Below are 20,049 nucleotides of genomic sequence, written 5' to 3' on the forward strand. Positions count from 1 at the left end.
ATCGTAATTTTGGAGAAATTTTCATTATAGACTCAATGGTATTAGATTCAATTTGAGATTCTTATAATATTTACACTAAGACACAAAATACAAATCTAGATATTTTCAATGCCATGAATTCATGACAGTTCGTTCATGGATTCCCTTTGGTAGGATGAATTCTCTAAATGGAACCCAAACACCAACAACGTGCTTCCAACAAGTAATGCTGATTAGGTATAAAATAATTTCTTCAAACTTAAATGCAAAGGTTTCATACAAGCTACACCATGAAATGTCTTTTAATAAAATAACCATGAAGAAGGATGGACTAGAGTCTTCACAAAGCATAACAAAACCACTTACTAGAAAAGGAAACTTCAAGTAAATATTGATTGCAAATGTTTCCAAATATTGTCGAACAGCAGGCAAGTTGTTTCTCTGCAAGAAAAGAGAAGGCAATAGTTAAGCTTTATGAATTATTCAACTCAAATAACAAATACTAATATTATGGTCACACAACAAAAAGCACTATAAATATTTAAAGATTGCTTCTTTCCAATTATGTCAAAGACCATAGGTAGAAATTGTAAATTCAAAATAATTTTGGTGTCAACCCTTTCATCTTCAGATAACATCATTCTAGGGCATAAACAGAAAAGTTAAGCAGAATGCAAACTCGGCAAACAATCCATGATCAAATTTGACTTTTCCAAACTCACATAAAGCATATGTTGTAGCTGTGACCAACATGAACAAAACTTGAGACCCAACAACCAATTAGTATGCGCAAGGTTTTAAACCTCAGCTATGGTATACACCTCAGTTATCGTGGAAGAAAAATTGAATTCATGGATGGAAGAGTGCAACAACACTACATGAATTATGGAGACTGGTAACAGAATCTGACAATTTATAACAATAAATGTGAGGTCAACAACAGGTGATATGCTTCTACACATGTCCAAAACTAAAAGTTCAAAAAAAAAAAGTCAAACTCACAAGTTGATTATCAGAAGTAAATTTTAGGTTAACAACCCGTTAGATGTAGCATCACCACTGATCCAAAGCTCCTTCCTAATGGAGACTGTAAACAACTCTAAGGACATAATCTAGAAGGAGAATGTACCAATCACAAATGCTGAATTTCCAAGATCTGAGTCCGAATAGGTCCATATACTTGTCTCCAACCCAAGAAGAATCACATCACATCAAGATGTTTCCAGTGCTACTGCTGAACCTTAATGTTAGAGGTCAAGTGTTGATACATATTAAACTCATTTTGAAGATTCCCCATGTTGGCATAATATTCTTCAAGGCTTTGACTACCTTGTTGTATGTTAAAATACTCTTGTAGTATTTATCCTATCAGAATAAACTTCTAACATGTTCACATGTCTCCATTGCAGTATCTAAGAAATAAGAATAATGCTTATCTTCAGCTCCATACTATTCCATAACCATGCTATAATTTGAGCATTTTCTTGCTCCCACTCATTATACCCACTTGAATCAGCTTAAGTCTCATCCGTCAAATACTTTGATTTGCCTTTGGTAGGGGTGAGAAAACGGTTTATTCAGTTAAAAACTAACCAAATAAACCAAAAAAATAAATGAAAAACCGAAATAATGAAATACTTCTATATTGTTATTCGTTTTGAGATTATAATTAAAAAATAGACATTATTAAATAATAATATTCATTTTTTATGTTTATAAACTACTTTCTTTTTATTATTTTCTTATTTGTTAGGGTTTAATCAACAGAAAAATTGCTAACATTTGTATTTAGGGGTGCTCACGATTTGGTTAACCGAACCGTGGGGCTTTTTTTTTAACAGAACCGATACTACCGTCGGTTAACCGTTTTCCGGTTCGTCGGTGTTTCAGTTTTTTTATTTTTACAATATATATTATAAAATATATATAAATATATAATAAAATATTATAAATATATATAAAATATTATATTTTGATTAATAAATAATATATCATATATTATAAATATATATTTATATATAATTCATATTTATTAATTTATAATATATAAAATATATAATATATAATATACATAAATATATAGAAATATATGTGTATCGGTTGGTTCGGTTAACCGCCAGTTTCTATATTGGTTAACCGATTTTTTGGTTTGGTTTTTTTTGCTTACCCCTAGCTGTATTGAACCCTCAATGACCTCAAAATCTGAACCAATAAGTAAGGGAAGAACTTAAAATTTTGTCTAATCAACACATTTCTTCTTTTCCTATAACAAAAATAATGGTTCAGCCCCTATATTTTTTGGATTTTCTTTCCTTTCTTCTTTTTCTTCTCATAAATTTGTTGATTTTCTAGACTTAAAACATTAAGTTCAGTTATTAAAGAAAGTTGGTTATGGAACCTAGGGAACTACCCTAGGATATGTGATTTTTACTTTAAAAAAAAAAACCATTGCCTAGGTGACTAGGCAACAAGGAGCCCCCCTGTCACCTTGCCTCGCCTTGGCACCTTGAAAACTATGATTGCTGCCCTTCTTGCGTCCTTCTATATGATCCAATACCATGTTACCATAGCTGAAAGTTTGTAGACAGCAGCAGTAAAGGGAAAAAACAAGAGAAAAGAGAGATGGGAGAAAAAAGAGGGAAAATGAGAAATAAAGAAGGAAACGAATGGGATCAACTAGTTTTCTCCCATCCCAGTTGACCTATGCTTAATTGCTTATAGATTGCTCAAAAAGAAGGAATGACCATTATGCCCTCAAAAGTATGGGATACTCAACTTAAGATAGGACATAATTGTCAAGTTACATAACATTATATAATATTAAAACAGACAGTAATGACTACAACTACTAACCATAGTTGTCAAGGCATCGCCTAGGTTCCCTTGGCTGGTTGCCTTGCCCAAATGCCTTGATTTATGGTAACTAGGTGCCCGCCTAGACAACAAAAATGACAAGGTGGATGCCTTATTATAATATCATTTATATTGATACATCTTATTAATATGTGTTTGAATACATTCTATCATATACTATATATCATTTATACTTTGTTTTGATGTTTTACTATTGAAATTTAAAAGATCAAAAGGTTTTGATGAGAGAAAAAGAAAGAAATAATAGAAGTATAGAAGTTCCTTTTTTCTTTCTATTCTCCTTCTGTCTTCAATTAAAAAACAGCAACTGCATTGTTTTTTTTTTTCCTACTTTACCTTCCATCTTGAATTTTTATCATATAATGTTAAAAATCTTCTTTAGTTGCTAATTGATATGAAATTGATCTATCAAATACTCATTATATTATTTTTGAAATAACGAAATTCTTATTGCCAAGCCAAAAGTCATTTCTTTATATTATAGAATTACTAGGCAACTAGGCACCCCATGGTGCTACTCATGCTGGTATTTTACCCCTTTATACCAGAAGCCATTGCACACATACCTCTTGTGCAAGCAAGAGAACCAAAACATAAAGAACTTAAAAAGATAAACAGAAAGATTAAGATAAGGCATCCTTACATATAAACATATGTGCAAACTAGAGGTTACTTCTTGAACTATATCTTCATCAACAAACCGTGACAATATGCATAGCATTTGCCATGCACGAACTTTACGCCTATGGATCTACAGAAAGAAAACATATATCATATATCTTGCAAACTAAACAAATAAAAATACAGTAGATGAGCACAGAACTAATTTAGAGGTAACACTTACTGCACTATATTTTTTATATAGCTCCTTCGAAAGATCTTTGTCATTCACCTACATTGGAGAAATTATATCACATCAACGCAATGATGTCAAATATAAGACAATCCAGAAAAGAATTATAAATTGAAAAATAAAAATGCAGTCTAGGAGAAGAAATAAAATATGAAAGTATTTTGCAGTTTTTTTTCTAATTTTTTGAGAAAAGGCAACTATTATATTCAAAAGGAGGAGATAAATACTAAAAGGATATACAAGAGAAGGAGGGCTTTGATACAAAAAGCCAAGAGCCCACTCAAGACATGTTTAAGCTGTTAGCACTATACAAAAAATTTATCTCCTGACTCAATTTAGGTAAGAAATCAACTATTTGGTTCAGATTTCTCGGAATCCATCTAAAGCAGAAGCCAAGGGACAAAAGATCATGAATTTCATGCAGGGAATGAGCCAACCTCCATGGGCCTGTACCAAAACTGATTGCCCAACCGATCACAATCCTAGAATCCCTCTCCACAAGCAAGGAATCAGAGAGAAGATCTTTAGCAAACCTGAGACCCTAAATAAGAGATTGAACTTCAGCTTCAGAAGCATCCCTTGCAGTGACAAGACCACTAAAATCCCAAATCATAAATCCATCGGATATCAAGATAACACAACCCCTCCCCCCATATTCCAGCCTTAACTTCCCCAGTATTTCTCAAACTTCCACTAAACTACAAGATGTAAGCAGTAGAATTTAAGGATTTCTGTAAGACTTCTATCAACATAGTTGATTACTGAGAAATTCTTATCTGACAACATCCACAAGATAATTAAAGAAAAGATATTCCCTCCCAGGTTAGTCAAGGAAGTGCTTTTATTTTCAAAAATTCTTCTATTGTGTTCCCCACATCACTGCATGAATTATTACCTTCCAGTAGATCCTTCCCTTCTTTCCCATTTTACTTCCTATCCATTGGTGGATGAAATCACAGATGGTGTTAGGAAGGATCCAATGAAAGTTACCTACACACAATAAGTCTATGAAGTACTGCCATAACTCATGAGCCACCATACAATTTATAAGGGGGTGGCCGATTGATTCACCATTCTTTAGGCAGAAAATGCAAACATGGGGTGAAAGGGAAGTCTTTCCTTTCCTTTTCCAATGGAGATTGTCCAAAATATTGATCTGACTACAGGCAGCTTCCAACGAAAAGGAGACTCTGAGTGGTACCAAGGAGAGCCAAACTTTTCTGTCCAGAAATGAGAAGGGGGTGCGTCCAACAACTAGGTTGCTGAAAAAAGATTTGGTTGTAAAGATGGCATTAGAGGTGAGGGACCAGGTTAGCTTATTAGGAATAGAGGGAGAGATGAAGACATCTTTAAAGGGAGAAATTAAAAGAGAAACATCAGCAACTTCCTGTTCATTTAGGTTCCTATGGGAATTTAAGTTAAAGGACAAGTTGTGATTTTCAAGGAATAGGACAGACAAAACCAAAGCTTGTTTATTGAGGGTGAGGCCAAACAAGTTAGGGAAGGTCTCACAGTGGGGACGGAAGCCCCACCAAACATCAGTCCAAAAGTGGGCGAGATTGTTATTTCTCACACTAAAACGAATAGAACTAGAAAAAAAGAGGGAGGACTTGGGCAATACCCTTCCAAGGATTTGAAGCAGAAAATTTATGGAGTATTTGAGAGGAGCCCCCTCCAACATCATACCTTCTATATTTGCTGCAGATAACAGAGGCCCAAAGAGTTTTTTTATCAGTTTCCTTTCTCCAGACCACTTCCCAAGCAGCACAATGTTCCTTTCCTTAATGTGACCCAAACCCGAACTGCTATGTTAGGGTTGCAAACAACTTTCCAACTAACCAAGTGATCTCTTTTATTTCCTTCTCCTCCTCCATCCCACAAGAAATCACGCTGAAGCTTCTCAATGTGGTCTGTAACCTTGACAGGTACTTTGAAGATTGAGAAGAAGTAGATCGAAGATTAAGAAAAGAGGCTTTTATTAGAGTTATTCTGCCACCTTTGGAAATGTAATTTTTCTTTCGACAAATCCAATCTCTTCTCACAATTCTTTATTACAGACATTTAATCGGCCACTGTTCTATATTGCAGCCCATGATATCTCTAAGGCTAACCAAGGCATCCTGCAGAATATTGATTCCAGCAATGCTGTTCTTATCTAGGCCTTCAGTCCTGAGACTGCCTCAGAGCATTTTAGGATTTTTTTAAGATTAAGTAGGTATTCAGTTTTCCCGCCATCAAGAAAGAAAATAGTGTTGTCAGAATATTGCAGGTGGGTAATGTCAATATTCTCCCTTCCCACTTTGAAACTTTGGATTAGATTCAGAGAGACTGCTTGTTGAATAAAGCCATTAAGAATGTCCCCTACCAAGGAGAAAAGGAGGGGGAAGAGGAGGTGACCTTGTTCAATCCCCTGAAGGCTTTGAAGAAATCTCTAAGGGAGTCATTAATGAGGATTGAGAACTGTGAAGACTGAATGCAGCCCTCCATCCAACAAATTCAGTTTTCTCCAATCCCCTTCAACTCCATAATGCACCACAAGCAACCCCAATCCACTTTGTCATAGGCCTTTTCAAGGTAAATTTTGCATATTACTACTCCTAGACCTCTTCTTTTTCTTTCTTCTACACATTCATTAGCTACACACCACTATTTGTCTTCCTTGAATAAAGGCACTCTGGGAAGGATCCACCACCTCACCAAAATCATATGAAGGCTTCCGGAGAAGACTAATAGACCAAAGGTACCTTCCGCTTTTGACATAAGCTCAATGAAAATGTAATTACTACGCAGGTTAATTTTGGTTGATCTGTGGAAATCCTCAAACATCTCTACCAAGTCCTGTTTAATCTACCAGCATTCTTGATCAAAAACCAAAGAAAAGCCATCTAGGCCCAGGGCCGTGTCCTCTTCTAGAGTAAAGACTGCCTCTTTGGTTTTGGCTTCACTGAAGTCCTGCTCCAACCAATTTTTATTTTCAGCCAAAAGGGTAGGGCTCTCCCAAGCTGAAATCAAAGGTCTCCCACACCTCTCAAGAGAGTAAAGATCCTTAAGATAATTTGTTATTTTTTCAATGATTTGACTGGAATCCTCACCTCCTGTCCATCCACTTGACTTTTAGAAATATGATTCTTTATTCTTCTGGCATTAGCAAATTTGTGAAGGAAGGTATAATTATTGAACTCCCAATCTTGCCTCCAATAGATTTCCTCCCACAAAGTCACTTTTTCCCATTCTGCCTGAGTCCTTTTCCTTTCTTCCATAACATTTCTATCCAGCTTCGCCAAAGCCTCCTTTTTATCCAGCTCCTTAAAGCTATTCCAAAATTTGCTCCTTTCTTTAGCTAAAACCTTAAATTTGACCCTTCTCCATCTTCTCAATTTCCCCTTTACATGCTATAACTTCTTAAAAAAAAATTGATAGCCTGCCCAATCAACTACACAACATTCCTCCCACCAATCAGCAACTGGCCAATAGTCGGAAATACTACAAATCCGTCTCCTGAATAACTCTGGGATAATGGAAACCAAAAATCTGTCTAAACGGCATCTAATTGCTTCAGGTTTCAGATTAGACCAAGTGAAGCTGGCATTCTAAAGAGGGTGATGTATCAAAGAATTCTCCCAGATAAAACGGGAGAAGTTTTTCATGCTTCTCATTAACCTACCATCATTAGACTTCTCATGAACCAACCTGGTCACATTATAATCTCCAACAACACACCAAGGTAGTTGACCATAAGTACCTATTGCCTATAACTCATTCCAAAACTGAGAATTGAGTTCTGGGATTATTAGGTCCATAGACACCCACAAGAATCCAAGTGAAGCCATCTTCTAATTCAGAGAACAGAATTGAAATGGAGAAATTGCTCCTATCCACCTCAATCCTTGACATGTCTCCCATCCTAGATAATGAGAATGCTTCCAGAACCAGACGCACCAATTGAAGGCAGAAAGGTCAATTTTTTGTGCCCGATTCCCCAAAACAGATCTGACCACTCCCATAAAAAACTTCCTTTTTTGTTTCCTGCAGGACTACCACATTTGGATTTTCTCTCTTCAAGTTTTCTTTCACAAAATATCTTTTGCTTTGACCACCTAGTCTGCTCACATTCCATGAAAGAATCTTAATTGGGTACTAGTTTCTCCCTATGCTATCCAACTTCTCTCCTCTCTAATTCACCTTACACTGCAACTTTTTTAATTCCCTAACAAACCAAGGATGTAACGAATCCCCTTCATGCAACAAAAAGGTTCCCAATACTCCAATTTTTACTTTCTTATCCACCCTGTCAATTCCCAAACTGCCTGCCATCTTATCAGTGTTATTTACAAAACAACTTCCCCCATTATCCCCAATCTCTATAACGCTAGACCACTAATTCTGGAAAAGGTCAAACTGAGGGATGCTCACGGTTCAGTTAACAGAACCATGGGCATATATTTGAAACCGAACCGATCTTGCGGTTTTTGAAAATACTGAACCAAATAAAGTGGTTAACCAGTTAATCAGTTTTTTTTCAGTTTTTTTATATTTATTATTTATATAACATATATATTATAAAAATGTGTACATGGTTCTTGAAATCTATCGGCCAGTTTCAATGCTTATGGTTTGGTTTTTGTAGAGAAGATGGGCCGAATGGCCCATAGGCTGTTTATCCTTTCTTATTTTTTATGTTCTTTACTGTAATGGGCCTTATTCTGGGCCTATTCTTTCTATGTTATGTTCTTTTAATTTCTTGCCCAACTAAGGGCCTCTTTGTAAATTATTAAAGTATAACTTAATAAAATAGTGTTAGGGGGTAAGAGGAGAGATTAAGGTTCAAAACTCTCTTCCTCTGAACCCTTATTGCCGCCATCTTCTTCATCGTCTCTTCCTTAGAAGAAGGATTTCTGCTGTTTTCTTTTGATTTCTGCATCTGTTCTAAACAGTCCTATTCTCAAGGACTGTTTTTCTTCTTGGTATCAGAGCAGGCCTAAACTTGGCTTGGGCTCTCATGTAGGTGTTGTCCAGCCGACTACATGAGAGTTGTTCTAGGGCTAGAAGCTTCAGGTTGAGTCGCCTGGTTCTTGGAGGTCATTAGAGATTGAAGAAGGTGCCCAAAATTCAAATCTCTTGAAGAGCTGTCTGGTGACCAGGAAGAATTGGAGAAAACAGGTTGGTTCCTGATTTAGAGCTTAAATCAGAGATTGAGAGTGGTGCCCAATAATTTCAGGGTTGTTTTCTTTATATTTTTCTGGACTGTTAAAGTATCCAATATTTCTCTGAAATCAGTACTGCTATTCGGCTGTTCTTTTAGACTGCTTTAGTCCAGAAATTTTTGGGTTGTTTTCATATTGTTTGGACTTTCAAGTGGCTGAAATATCTCTGAAATCAGTACTGCTGGTTGGCCTTTTCTTTTGGACTGTTTAGGGCACCTGTACGGACTATTTTCTGGGCTGTATTTGTTAGGTTGAAGGGTTTTATGTATTGATGGTTCGGCTGATATGGGTTCTTATTAGTCTGTATTTATGTTTTAAGTTGTTATGTACTGGGCCTGTGTTAATGGGTCTAAGTTTATTTGCTGTTTTAAGTAGTCTGGGTGTCCCATCACTAATCAGGGGCATTCTAGACATTTCCTATAACATTGTACTGTAATATAATATAAATAACAGTACTGTTGACTGGGTAATACAGTTCGACATTCTCAGCACCTCTTGGTCTCCTCTCTTCTACTACTTCGACTACAGCATTTCAGCTTTTCATGGTATCAGAGCATTGAGCACTTTCCTGGTTGCAGCTGACACCATCTCTTCTCTCTTGCTGTCTTTCTTTCTTTGTTTCATCTTTGTTGCTGCGGTGAAACCCTAGGGTTGCAGGAGAACACTACAAGGTTCGAACCTAGGGTTTCCCTTGGTTGTAGGCGAAAGGGAAGTAAGACCCAGAAGTGGATGTCCTACTAGATCTGTTTCTAGTAGTTCGTAGCCATTCGGCTGCTAAGAGAGGCCTGTATAGGACAGACCTAGTTTGAGGACTGATTTTAGCAGTCCTAGTATTGGCCGTAGGGGAAGGAATACTCTCTACAGTTGCAGTAATCGAAGCCCAAAGAGAAGTCAACATAGTGCAGTGGTGTAAGCTCTCAGTTCACAGCAGCCAAGATTTGGGAAAAGGTGTCTAGAACCTATGGACAGAAGAAAAATAATGCTAGAATCTACAGATTGAATCAAGACATTGCTGCCTTAAGGCAAGGGGATATGACAGTTGCAACATACTTTGCAACTCTAGAAGGACTTTGGGAAGAACTTGACCAGCACTTGATTTTGGACTGGGAAAATGCCAGGGACAATGAGAGACATAATAAGCAAGTTGAAGAGAGCAGAGCCTTTAAGTTCTTGGCTGGCCTGGACCCAGTGTATGAAGGCATAAGGTCACAAATTCTAGGGAGAGATGAACTGCTCGAGTTACACCATGTTTATTATCTGGTAAGAAATGAAGAAGTGAGGCGAAAGGAGATGCAAGTTGACTCTCAGATTCAACCTATTGAACAACTTGGAGATCATTCAGCCCTGATTTCTACTAAGGGCAACAGACATCTAGAAAGGAAGCATCTTAAGTGCACTCATTGTGGGGGTGAGTGACATGTAAAAGAAAAGTGTTGGGTCTTGTATCCACACCTGAAGCCAACTGCATTGAGAAAGGACAAGAAGCAATAGAAGGGTCATGCGGCAAGTGGGAACCTTGTCACTAGTAACAATGGTGACAACTCACAGAGTATACCAACAATGGCTTCTTCTCCCATGGGGCAGGTTGCTGATTCCTCTGGAACCGGTGCCTTGGGCTTCAATGCTAGTGAGGTAGAGGTCCTTAGTCGGGCTTTAGCCCGTCTAAGGAATAATACTTTTGCTTCTTCTTCTCTTGCCAGATCAGGTACAGTCTTTGCCTTTAGTGCAACTAGTTCTATTGACTCTACTTCTTGGGTTATTGATTCCGGTGCAACTGACTACATGACACATATGTCCTCCTTATTCTCTTCATATCAACTGTTGTCTGGTCAAGATAAGATGAGAGTTGTTGACGGGTCTTTCTCCACCATATCTGGAAAAAGGGGTGGTTGACCTATGCAAGGACCTCTCTCTTAAACCAGTCCTACATGTTCCCAATCTCACCTCAAATCTTTTGTCTATTTCAAAACTTACAAAAAATTTGAACCGTAGTATAACATTTTTTCCTACTCATTGTGTCTTTCAGGACAGATTGACGAGGAGAACGATTGGAAGTGGTCATGAGTATGGAGGCCTCTACTATTTTGATGCAGACATCCCATTCAGCTTTACAAGCATCTGCTGCTAGTAATCCGGAGAGTGTGGAGTCAATAGCTAGGTTGCATCTGTGGCATGCTAGGCTAGGTCATTTACCTTTCTCTTCATTAGAAATGTTGTTTCCCGAATTGTTTAAGGGGATTTCAAGTTAGAGTTTAGTCTGTGAAGCATGTCAGATGTCAAAACAATGTAGAACTGTTTATCCAATTTCCAATAATGAAATTCGAGCTCCTTTTGATTTGGTTCATTTCGATGCTTGGGGCCCTTCACCTATTGTTTCTATTGATGGATTTCGTTACTTTATCAGTTTTATTGACCACTACTCTCGATGCACATGGATCTACCTGTTAAAAGGACGAGATGAAGTGCCACGGATAACTATGGCATTTTGCAAAATGATTGAAACACAATTTGATAAGAAGATTAAACAATTCCGGTCAAATAATGCTGCTGAATGTTTTGAAAAATCCTTGAACTCATTCATGGAAGATGTTGGCATGTTACATCAATCATCTTGTGCTAATACCCCTCAACAGAATGGGGTTGATAAGCGCAAGAATAAACATCTATTGGAGACAACTTGAGCCCTACTATTCCAGCACAAGGTTCCCAAGCAATATTGGTCTCAAGGTGTTGGGTATGAAAACCCCTTTCTCTGTTCTGTGTCCTCTTCCAGACTTCCCTCTTCCTCCATGGGTCTTTGGTTGTATATGTTTCATACATGTGAAGGATCCAAAGAAGACCAAGCTGGATCCTCGGGCTACAAAAGGAATATTTTTGGGGTATTCTCCTACACAAAAGGGTTACAAGTGTTATGATCATGTATCCAGGAGAAAGTATGTCACCAGAGATGTGGTCTTCTTTGAGTCTCAACCCTATTTTCAGTCTTCTCAGAATCCTCTTCAAGGAGAGACTAGTGGGATGGAAGAGGATTCTCATTCTCCCTCCTTTTTTGTTCCCCTATCTGCCTCGGGCCTTCCATCTTCATCCTCTACTCCTAGTTGTGGCATCCCAGGTCAACCTAGTGAGGCTGAGGCTCCCACTGTGTCGGTTACTTCTCCAGATACTGTAGATGTCCCTGAAGGCTCCAGTAGGCAATAGAAAGAGATACAAATCACCTACAACAGAAGGAAAAAGGGTCCTCAAACTCATGGCAGCAACTAGTTGGATCAGGATCAATCCGTAAACCTATCCATTCTTGTACCACCCTGCATCCCATTGCTGATTTTGTTTCTTACTCACATTTATCTCCAGCCTATCACTCCTTTGTGTCTGCTCTTTCCTCTGTACATGTTCCTTCTAGGTACTCAGAGGCCGTGTCTAATCCAAGGTGGAAAGAAGCTATGAATGAAGAAATGAAAGCCCTAATGAAAGCAAGAACTTGGGAATTAGTGGATCTGTTAGAGAGGAAGAGCATTGTTGGGTGCAAATGGGTGTTTACTGTAAAGCATAGGGAGGATGGGTCCATTGAAAGGTACAAGGCCAGGCTTGTGGCAAAGGGGTTTACTCAGAAGGAAGGGATTGACTACAAAGAAACCTTTGCCCCAGTAGCAAATCTCAACACAATTCGGGTTCTATTGTCATTGGCGGCAGATTTTTCATGGGAACTTCATCAGCTAGATGTGAAGAATGCCTTCCTAAATGGTGGCCTTCATGAAGAGGTATTTATGGAACCTCCACCAGGCTATGACTTTGATAGAAAGGTGTGTAAACTGAGGAAAGCATTATATGGTTTGAACCAGTCTCCTCGTGCATGGTTTGAGAGGCTTTGTGGGGCCATGAAGAAAGTAGGGTACACTCAGAGTGGTGCAAACCATACCTTATTCATAAGGAGATAGGATAGCAACCTTACAACACTCATTGTTTATGTGGATGATATGGTGATTACCGGAAATGACTTGGATGAGATCAAAAGACTAAAGGAGTTTTTAGCTTCTGAATTTGAGATCAAAGACTTGGACCATTTAAGGTATTTTCTTGGGATTGAAGTTGGTAGGTCAAGAGAGGGGATCTACATATGTCAGCGGAAGTATGTTCTTGACCTCCTTGAGGAGACAGGCATGATAGGGTGTAGACAAGCAGATACTCTGATAGAACAGAATCATGGCCTACAGGAATCAGTAGGGGAGGACTACTGTGACAGAGAGAGATACCAAAAGTTGGTAGGAAAGTTGATATATTTATCTCTCACTCGACCAGATATTGCTTATGTTGTGCATGTTGTCAGTCAGTTCATGCACTCTCCAAAGATCTCTCATATGAAAGCAGTTGAAAGGATTCTCAGGTACTTGAAGACTTGCCCAAGAAAGGGAATTCTATTCAAGAAAAACAATAAAATTGATATTGAAGCTTATACTGATGTAGATTGGGCTGGTTCTATTGAGGATAGAAAATCAACCTCAGGGTATTGTACTTTTGTGGGAGGGAACCTGGTTACATGGCACAGTAAGAAGCAGAATGTTGTTGCTAGATCAAGTGCAGAAGCTGAATATTGAGCTATGGCTCACGGGGTTGCTGAACTCCTATGGCTCAGGACTCTTCTAAATGAGCTTGGCATTAAAACTGAGGGTCCTCTCAGACTGTATTGTGACAACAAGGCGGCCATCAAGATTGCAAATAACCCTGTGCAACATGACAGGACAAAACATATTGAGATTGATCGACATTTTGTTAGGGAGAGAATAGTCTCAGGAGAACTCTGCATTCCTTATACTCCATCTGAGATGCAAATTGCAGATGTATTGACTAAAGGGCTGGCTGCAACAAAATTCAAGGACCTTCTTGGCAAGCTAAACATGATGGACATCCATGCTTTGCTTGAGGGGGTGTTAGGTTGAAGGGTTTTATGTATTGATGGTTCGGCTGATAAGGGTTCTTATTAGTTTGTATTTATGTTTTAAGTTGTAATGTACTGAGCCTGTGCTAATGGGCCTAAGTTTATTGGTTGTTTTAAGTAGTCTGGGTGTCCCATCACTAATCAGGGGCATTCTAGACATTTATTGTAACATTGTACTGTAATATAATATAAATAACAGTATTGTCGACTGGGTAGTACAGTTCGACATTCTCAACACATCTTGGTCTCCTTCTCTCTTCTACTACTTCGACTACAGCATTTCAGCTTTCAGTATTAATCTTTCGACAGTGTTGTCTCCTCTACTGCCCACCTTGTGTTTGTGAAAAAGTCTCTGATGTTTTTTTGCTTCCTTTGGATGTTGATTGGACAGTACCTGGAATTTCTGTTTAGAAAAGGAGTTTTTCTGATTTTCTTTCTTGAAGACCGAACCAAGTTGGTTGGTGTACCGTGTAGTCTACAAAGTGCAGCTTCTGTTTCTGTTTCACATAGCTTTTGGGTGTGACTCTGATTTGTGGTTCTGCTGCATTGAGGTAGACTCAACACAGTCCTTGTTCCATCTTCATTCGATGTCCTTTTTTTGAAGTTGGTTGAAATATTTTTGAAGTGGTTAAAGGGATGAGCTCCTCAGAGATTGAAAACAAGAATGTTGCTGAATCCAAGTAGGTTCTGAGAGCCTCTGTTGACTCTTTACTGACTGTGACTATAGTTAAGTTGGATGGAACTAATTGTCTGGCATGGTCACAATCAGTAAAGATTCATATCTGTAGTAGAGGAAAGTGGGGTTTTATCGAGCAAGAAGGCTCCCTCAGAATATGATCCATCTTATGAGAAGTGGATGAAAGAAATTATACTGTTATTGGGTGGCTTGTGAACTCAATGCAGCCACAGATTAGCCAACACTATTTGTGGATGAATTCAGCAAAGGAGATCTGGGATAGTGTTGTTGAAACCTATTCCCAAAAATTAAATGTGGCTAGAGCTTGCAAGTTGAGAAGTGATGTGAAGAATTTAAGACAGGGGGAGAAACCTTTAGCTATATACTTCAACACTAAAGTCTTTGTGGCAAGAAATAGATTTGATAGAAGTTGTAACCTGGGACACCACTAATGATGCAGAGACCTACAGAAAACTGGTTGAGAGAAACAGGGTGTTTGAGTTCTGAACCGGACTAAACCCAGAGCATGATATTACAAAACAAAATATTTTATCCAAGGATAGTGTCTCACTATCACAAGCATATGCCTTGGTAAGTAGTGAAGAGAGCAAAAGGATTGTCCAGGTTCAAGGGGCTGGTCTAAATGATCACTTTGCTAATATGGGAGTGAAACCCAAAGGGGTTGCTGGACTCCTGGTGGCTCAGAGAAGAAAGAGGTTGTCCGTGAGTACTATAAAAGGCCAAAACACACTAAAGACAAGTGCTGGAAATTACATCCTGAGCTTCTAACTCTTCGGTTTCAGAAGAAGCATGATAATAAAAGGGCAGGGAGTGCTAATGCGGCTGCTGGTCCAAATAGTGACAAGTACCATACTGAAGAGATGACAGCTTGTGCGTAGTTAGTAGCCATGAAAGTAGAATATGAGAAGTTTGGGAGGATGATCAGTCACCTAGAGGGTGTGACTTCTTCTTCCAACCATTCAGAAAATTCAGCCTCTTCTGCATTTGCTCATTCAGGTATACGGGCTTCTGCCAATCATGCAACCATTTCAGGTAATCTTAAGATAGCTTGGATTATTGATTCAGGGGCTTCTGATCATATGACCAACCTTTCTACCTTGTTTGTTTCATATGATTTACTTCCTGAACGTGACAAGATCACCCTTGTCGATGGTTCTCTTGCCTCTATCTCCGATAAGGGAACCATCAAGGCTACAGATTCCTTGTTCCTACCTTTTGCTCTTCATGTATCTAGACTAAATACAAACTTGTTATCTGTAAGTAGTCTAAGTCATTAAACTGTTGTGTAACCTTCTTCCCTTCCTACTATGTTTTTCAAGATCTAGAGTCTCGGAAGGTGATTGGGAGTGGCCATAAGGCGAATGGAATATGCATGATAGATACTCCGGGACAGTGCCCTGAACAACCTAGAAAAGATGCTTTCGGGTCTATATCAACAGAGTCTATCATTCGAGTTATGTCATTTTCGTTTGGGTCGTCTTTCTTTTTCTGCATTGAGTCATTTATTCCCTGAACTGTTTAAGGGAATTAGTTTGTCTAGTCTTCATTGTGAGTCTTGTGAGCTGTCAAAGCATTATAGAAACAGTTATCCCTTAAGTAATAAAAGATCTTCTTCTCCTTTTAATATTGTGCACTCTGATGTGTGGGGCCCTTACCACTTACCCTCTCTGGGTGGCTACAAATATTTTATCTTGTTCATTGATGACTTTTCTCGGTTTACTTGGATATTCCTGATGAAATCCCATGATGAAGTTCCTAGACTTGTGAGGCAATTCCATGAATTTGTCCTAACCCAGTTCGATACCAAGATTAAAATTTTCAGATCTGACAATGCAAAAGAATATTTTGAGAAAAACTTGTCCTGCTATCTCTCTGACTTGGGGGTTATTCATCAAAGCTCCTGTGTTAGGACCCCAGAACAGAATGGAGTTGCTGAAAGAAAAAATAGACATTGTTGAAGTTGCAAGAAGTATCTTGTTTGCCTCACATGTTCCTACAAAGTTTTGGGGTGATATTGTTCTCACTGCTACCTACCTTATAAACCGTATGCCATCCAGGGTTTTGGGGTTTAAGACTCCTTTCAGTCTCCTTCATCCAGACAATGAGCTTTTTTCTATTCCTCTTCATGTCTTTGGCTGCACTTGTTATGTACATATTCCTAGTGTCCAAAGACATAAATTTGAACCAAAAGCCCACAAGTGTATCTTCCTTGGTTATTCCCACACATAGAAGGGTTACTGTTGCTTTGATCCAAAGACTGGTACTCGATATGTCGCAATGGATGTCACCTTTGATGAGCTTTCTTCCTTTTACAGTTCCTCTATGGAAGGACATTGTCCAAAGGGGGAGAATTTGTCACAGGTCTTTGCTCTTCCTCTTCCTGTGCCAGTTGAGTCTTTTACTGAGTCTCTTTCTTCTTCAAATGAATCAAGGGAGGATCAATCATTCCACTCTCCCTGTCCCAGTGCTCCTCCCCCTTTACCTCCTCGTCCTCTCTTTAATCCCATGATGTATCAAAGGCAAAGATCCATAAATGAGTAGGTTGTTTCCCCTACAACACATGAGCCTCATGCACTTCCAGTTACAAATGAGACAACAGGTGTGTTTCAGCCCTTTGGAGCCATCCTTCCCAGACCTTGATATTCCCATTGCTATTAGGAAAGGAAAAAGGAAGTGTACTGCACATTGCATTTCCAAACACCTTTCTTATAGTTTGCTTTCTCCTTCATAATTTGCCTACCTTTCTTCTGTTGCCTCTAACCCTATTCCCAGGTCCGTGTCAGAAGCTCTTAATATTCCAGAATGGAGGGATGCTATGAGATCTGAAATTGATGCCCTGCACAAGAATGACACTTGGGAAGTGGTTGATTTGCCTGAAGGGAAGGATCCAATTGGCTGTAAGTGGGTCTTTACTATCAAATATCATGCTGATGGCACCATTGAGAGGTACAAGGCTAGGCTGGTTGCAAAAGGTTATACACAGACATATGGGGTTGATTATCTGGAGACCTTTGCACCTGTTGCCAAGATGACCTCTGTGAGAGTTCTTCTATCTATGGCTGCTCACTCTGACTGGCCACTTTATCAATTGGATGTAAAGAATGCATTTCTGAATGGAGAATTACATGAGGAGGCTTATATGTCTCTTCCTCCAGGGATGTTTGAAACAGATATGAAAGGAAAGGTATGCAAGTTGAAGAGATCTCTTTATGGACTAAAACAATCCCCTAGAGCATGGTTTGAGAGGTTTAGGGCTGCCCTTGTTAACTTTGGGTATGTATAGACACAGTTTGATCATACTCTCTTTGTGAAGAGGGGAGGGCTCTTGGTAGTTTACCTGATTGTGTATGTTGATGATATTGTTGTGACTGGTAATGATGTTTCAAGAATTAATGAACTCAAATCTTATCTCTCAGAGGAAGTATGTTTTTTATTTGCTCTCTGAAACAGGGAAGATGGGTGCTAGACCAGTTGCTACTCCTACTAATATGAGTCATAAACTCTCTGCTTCAGATGGAACATTGTTAGAAGACAAAGGAGTCTTCCAGAGACTTCTTGGAAAACTTCTGTATCTATGCATGACTTGGCCAAACATTGCATATGTTGTCAGTTGCATTAGCCAATTCATGCATGCTCCCCGGGATACTCATATGGCAGCAGTAGAGCGAATTCTGTGTTATTTGAAAGGCTCCCCAGGAAAGGGAATTCTGTTTGCCAACCATGGCCATATGAAATTTGAAGCCTATATTGATGTTGATTGGGCTGGAAACATTGATGACAGAAGATCTACTTCTGGGCACTGCAGCTTGGTGGCTGGTAATATTGTTTCTTGGAGAAGCAAGAAACAATCTGCTGTTGCTCGATCTTCAGCAGAAGCAGGATACAGAGCCATGGCACATGGAGTTTCTGAACTATTGTGGTTAAAATCATTGATGAAGGAAATGGGGATTGAACATGACAAGCCAATAATGTTATACTGTGATAATTAGGCCGTCATCAACATTGCTCACAACCCAGTACAACATGACAAAACTAAGCATATTGAAGTTGATAGACACTTCATTCGAGAAAGAGTGGCTTCGGGTGAGGATGGGCCGAATGGCCCATAGGCTGTTTATCCTTTCTTATTTTTTATGTTCTTTACTGCAATGGGCCTTATTCTGGGCCTATTCTTTCTGTGTTATGTTCTTTTAATTTCTTGCCCAACTAAGGGCCTCTGTAAATTATTAAAGTTTAACTTAATAAAATAGTGTTAGGGGGTAAGAGGAGAGATTAAGGTTCGAAACTCTCTTCCTCTGAACCCTTATTGCCGCCATCTTCTTCTTCATCTTCTCTTCCTTAGAAGAAGGATTTCTGCTGTTTTCTTTTGATTTCTGCATCTGTTCTAAACAGTCCTCTATTCTCAATGACTGTTTTTCTTCTGTTTCACACACAGAAGAAAAAAAAAGAACACAATACACACAACATGGTGGGTTTCCAGAAAAAAAAAGGGGGGGAGAGGAAGACTTAAAGAGAGTAAGTGTACTACCTTTCAGAGAGAAGCACTGGTGACATTCTATCAGAACCGACGACAGTGAGGTAGAGACATTCTATGGTAGAAACTAGAAAGAGATGAGAGGACTGAGGAGGACGGTAAGACGAGGATTTCCCCAACATCCAATGAGAGTTATCACATTCAACAATCTTCTTGGAGATAAACACAAGCATCCACTTCAAAAATACCAAAGCTTCCTCCATTAACAACATGAAGCTAAACACTAGCCTCCCTTGAGAAACCGACTGTTCCTTCATCCCTCAAGAATTCCCAAGTCAGAGGAAAGCTTTATTGCTTTACTTGAATAAAAAAACCCACCTACAGTTAGCATAGTTTTCAAGGCGCCAAGGCGAGGCTAGGTGACTAGGGGTGCCTTGTCGCTTAGTTGCCTAGGCGATGGATTTTTTATGTTAAAAACATAGATCCTAGGGTAGTTCCCTAGGTACCATAACCATATTTCTTTAATAATATTCATGATTTTCATAAGAAAAGTATAAATTTCATATTAAAGTATAGAAAATCAACATATTCATGAGAAGAAAAGGAATAAGGAATATAAAATTCAAAAAATATAGGAGCTGAACCCTTATTTTTTGTTATAGGAAAAGAAGAAAATAAAAGTATTGGTAGTAGTAGTACTAGAAGAAGAAGAAGAAGAAGAAGAAAAAGAAGAAGAAGAAGAAGAGGTAGAAGAAGAATATATGGAAGAGGAAAATGCACCGATTAGATAAATTTTTTTGTTCTTCCTTAGTTATTGGTTCAGATTTTTTAAGTCTTTGAGGGTTCAATACAACATTTAGCAATGCTTCTATTGATTAAACCCTAATAAATAATAAAATAATAAAAATAAATTGGTATATAAACACACAAAATTATTATTTTAGCTTAATAATGTTTTATAATTATAATCTCAAAAAAGAATGAATAAAAATGTATTTTATAGTAGGAAGTAGAAAACTGCTAGGCGATTAGGCG

The 20,049-nt window shown here is 38.5% G+C and overlaps 1 protein-coding gene across 3 annotated transcripts in view; it reads right to left on the bottom strand.

Annotated features, from left to right (window-relative positions):
• Positions 1–20,049, bottom strand: part of LOC148880596 (tRNA/rRNA methyltransferase (SpoU) family protein) — a 127,021-nt gene that overhangs the window by 19,381 nt on the left and 87,591 nt on the right. For all 3 annotated transcript variants that reach the window (XM_088962550.1, XM_088962549.1, XM_088962551.1), the window contains exons 23-25: positions 3,698–3,745; positions 3,497–3,604; positions 346–420 (exon numbers count right to left, since the gene is read on the bottom strand). In XM_088962550.1, coding sequence (XP_088818676.1) covers positions 346–420; positions 3,497–3,604; positions 3,698–3,745 — 231 coding nt within the window. The remainder of the gene's footprint in view (positions 1–345; positions 421–3,496; positions 3,605–3,697; positions 3,746–20,049) is intronic.

The sequence above is a fragment of the Nelumbo lutea genome, chromosome 1, assembly GCF_056320005.1.
Source record: "Nelumbo lutea isolate HS-2025 chromosome 1, American lotus-T2T, whole genome shotgun sequence".
Taxonomy (NCBI): Eukaryota; Viridiplantae; Streptophyta; class Magnoliopsida; order Proteales; family Nelumbonaceae; genus Nelumbo; species Nelumbo lutea.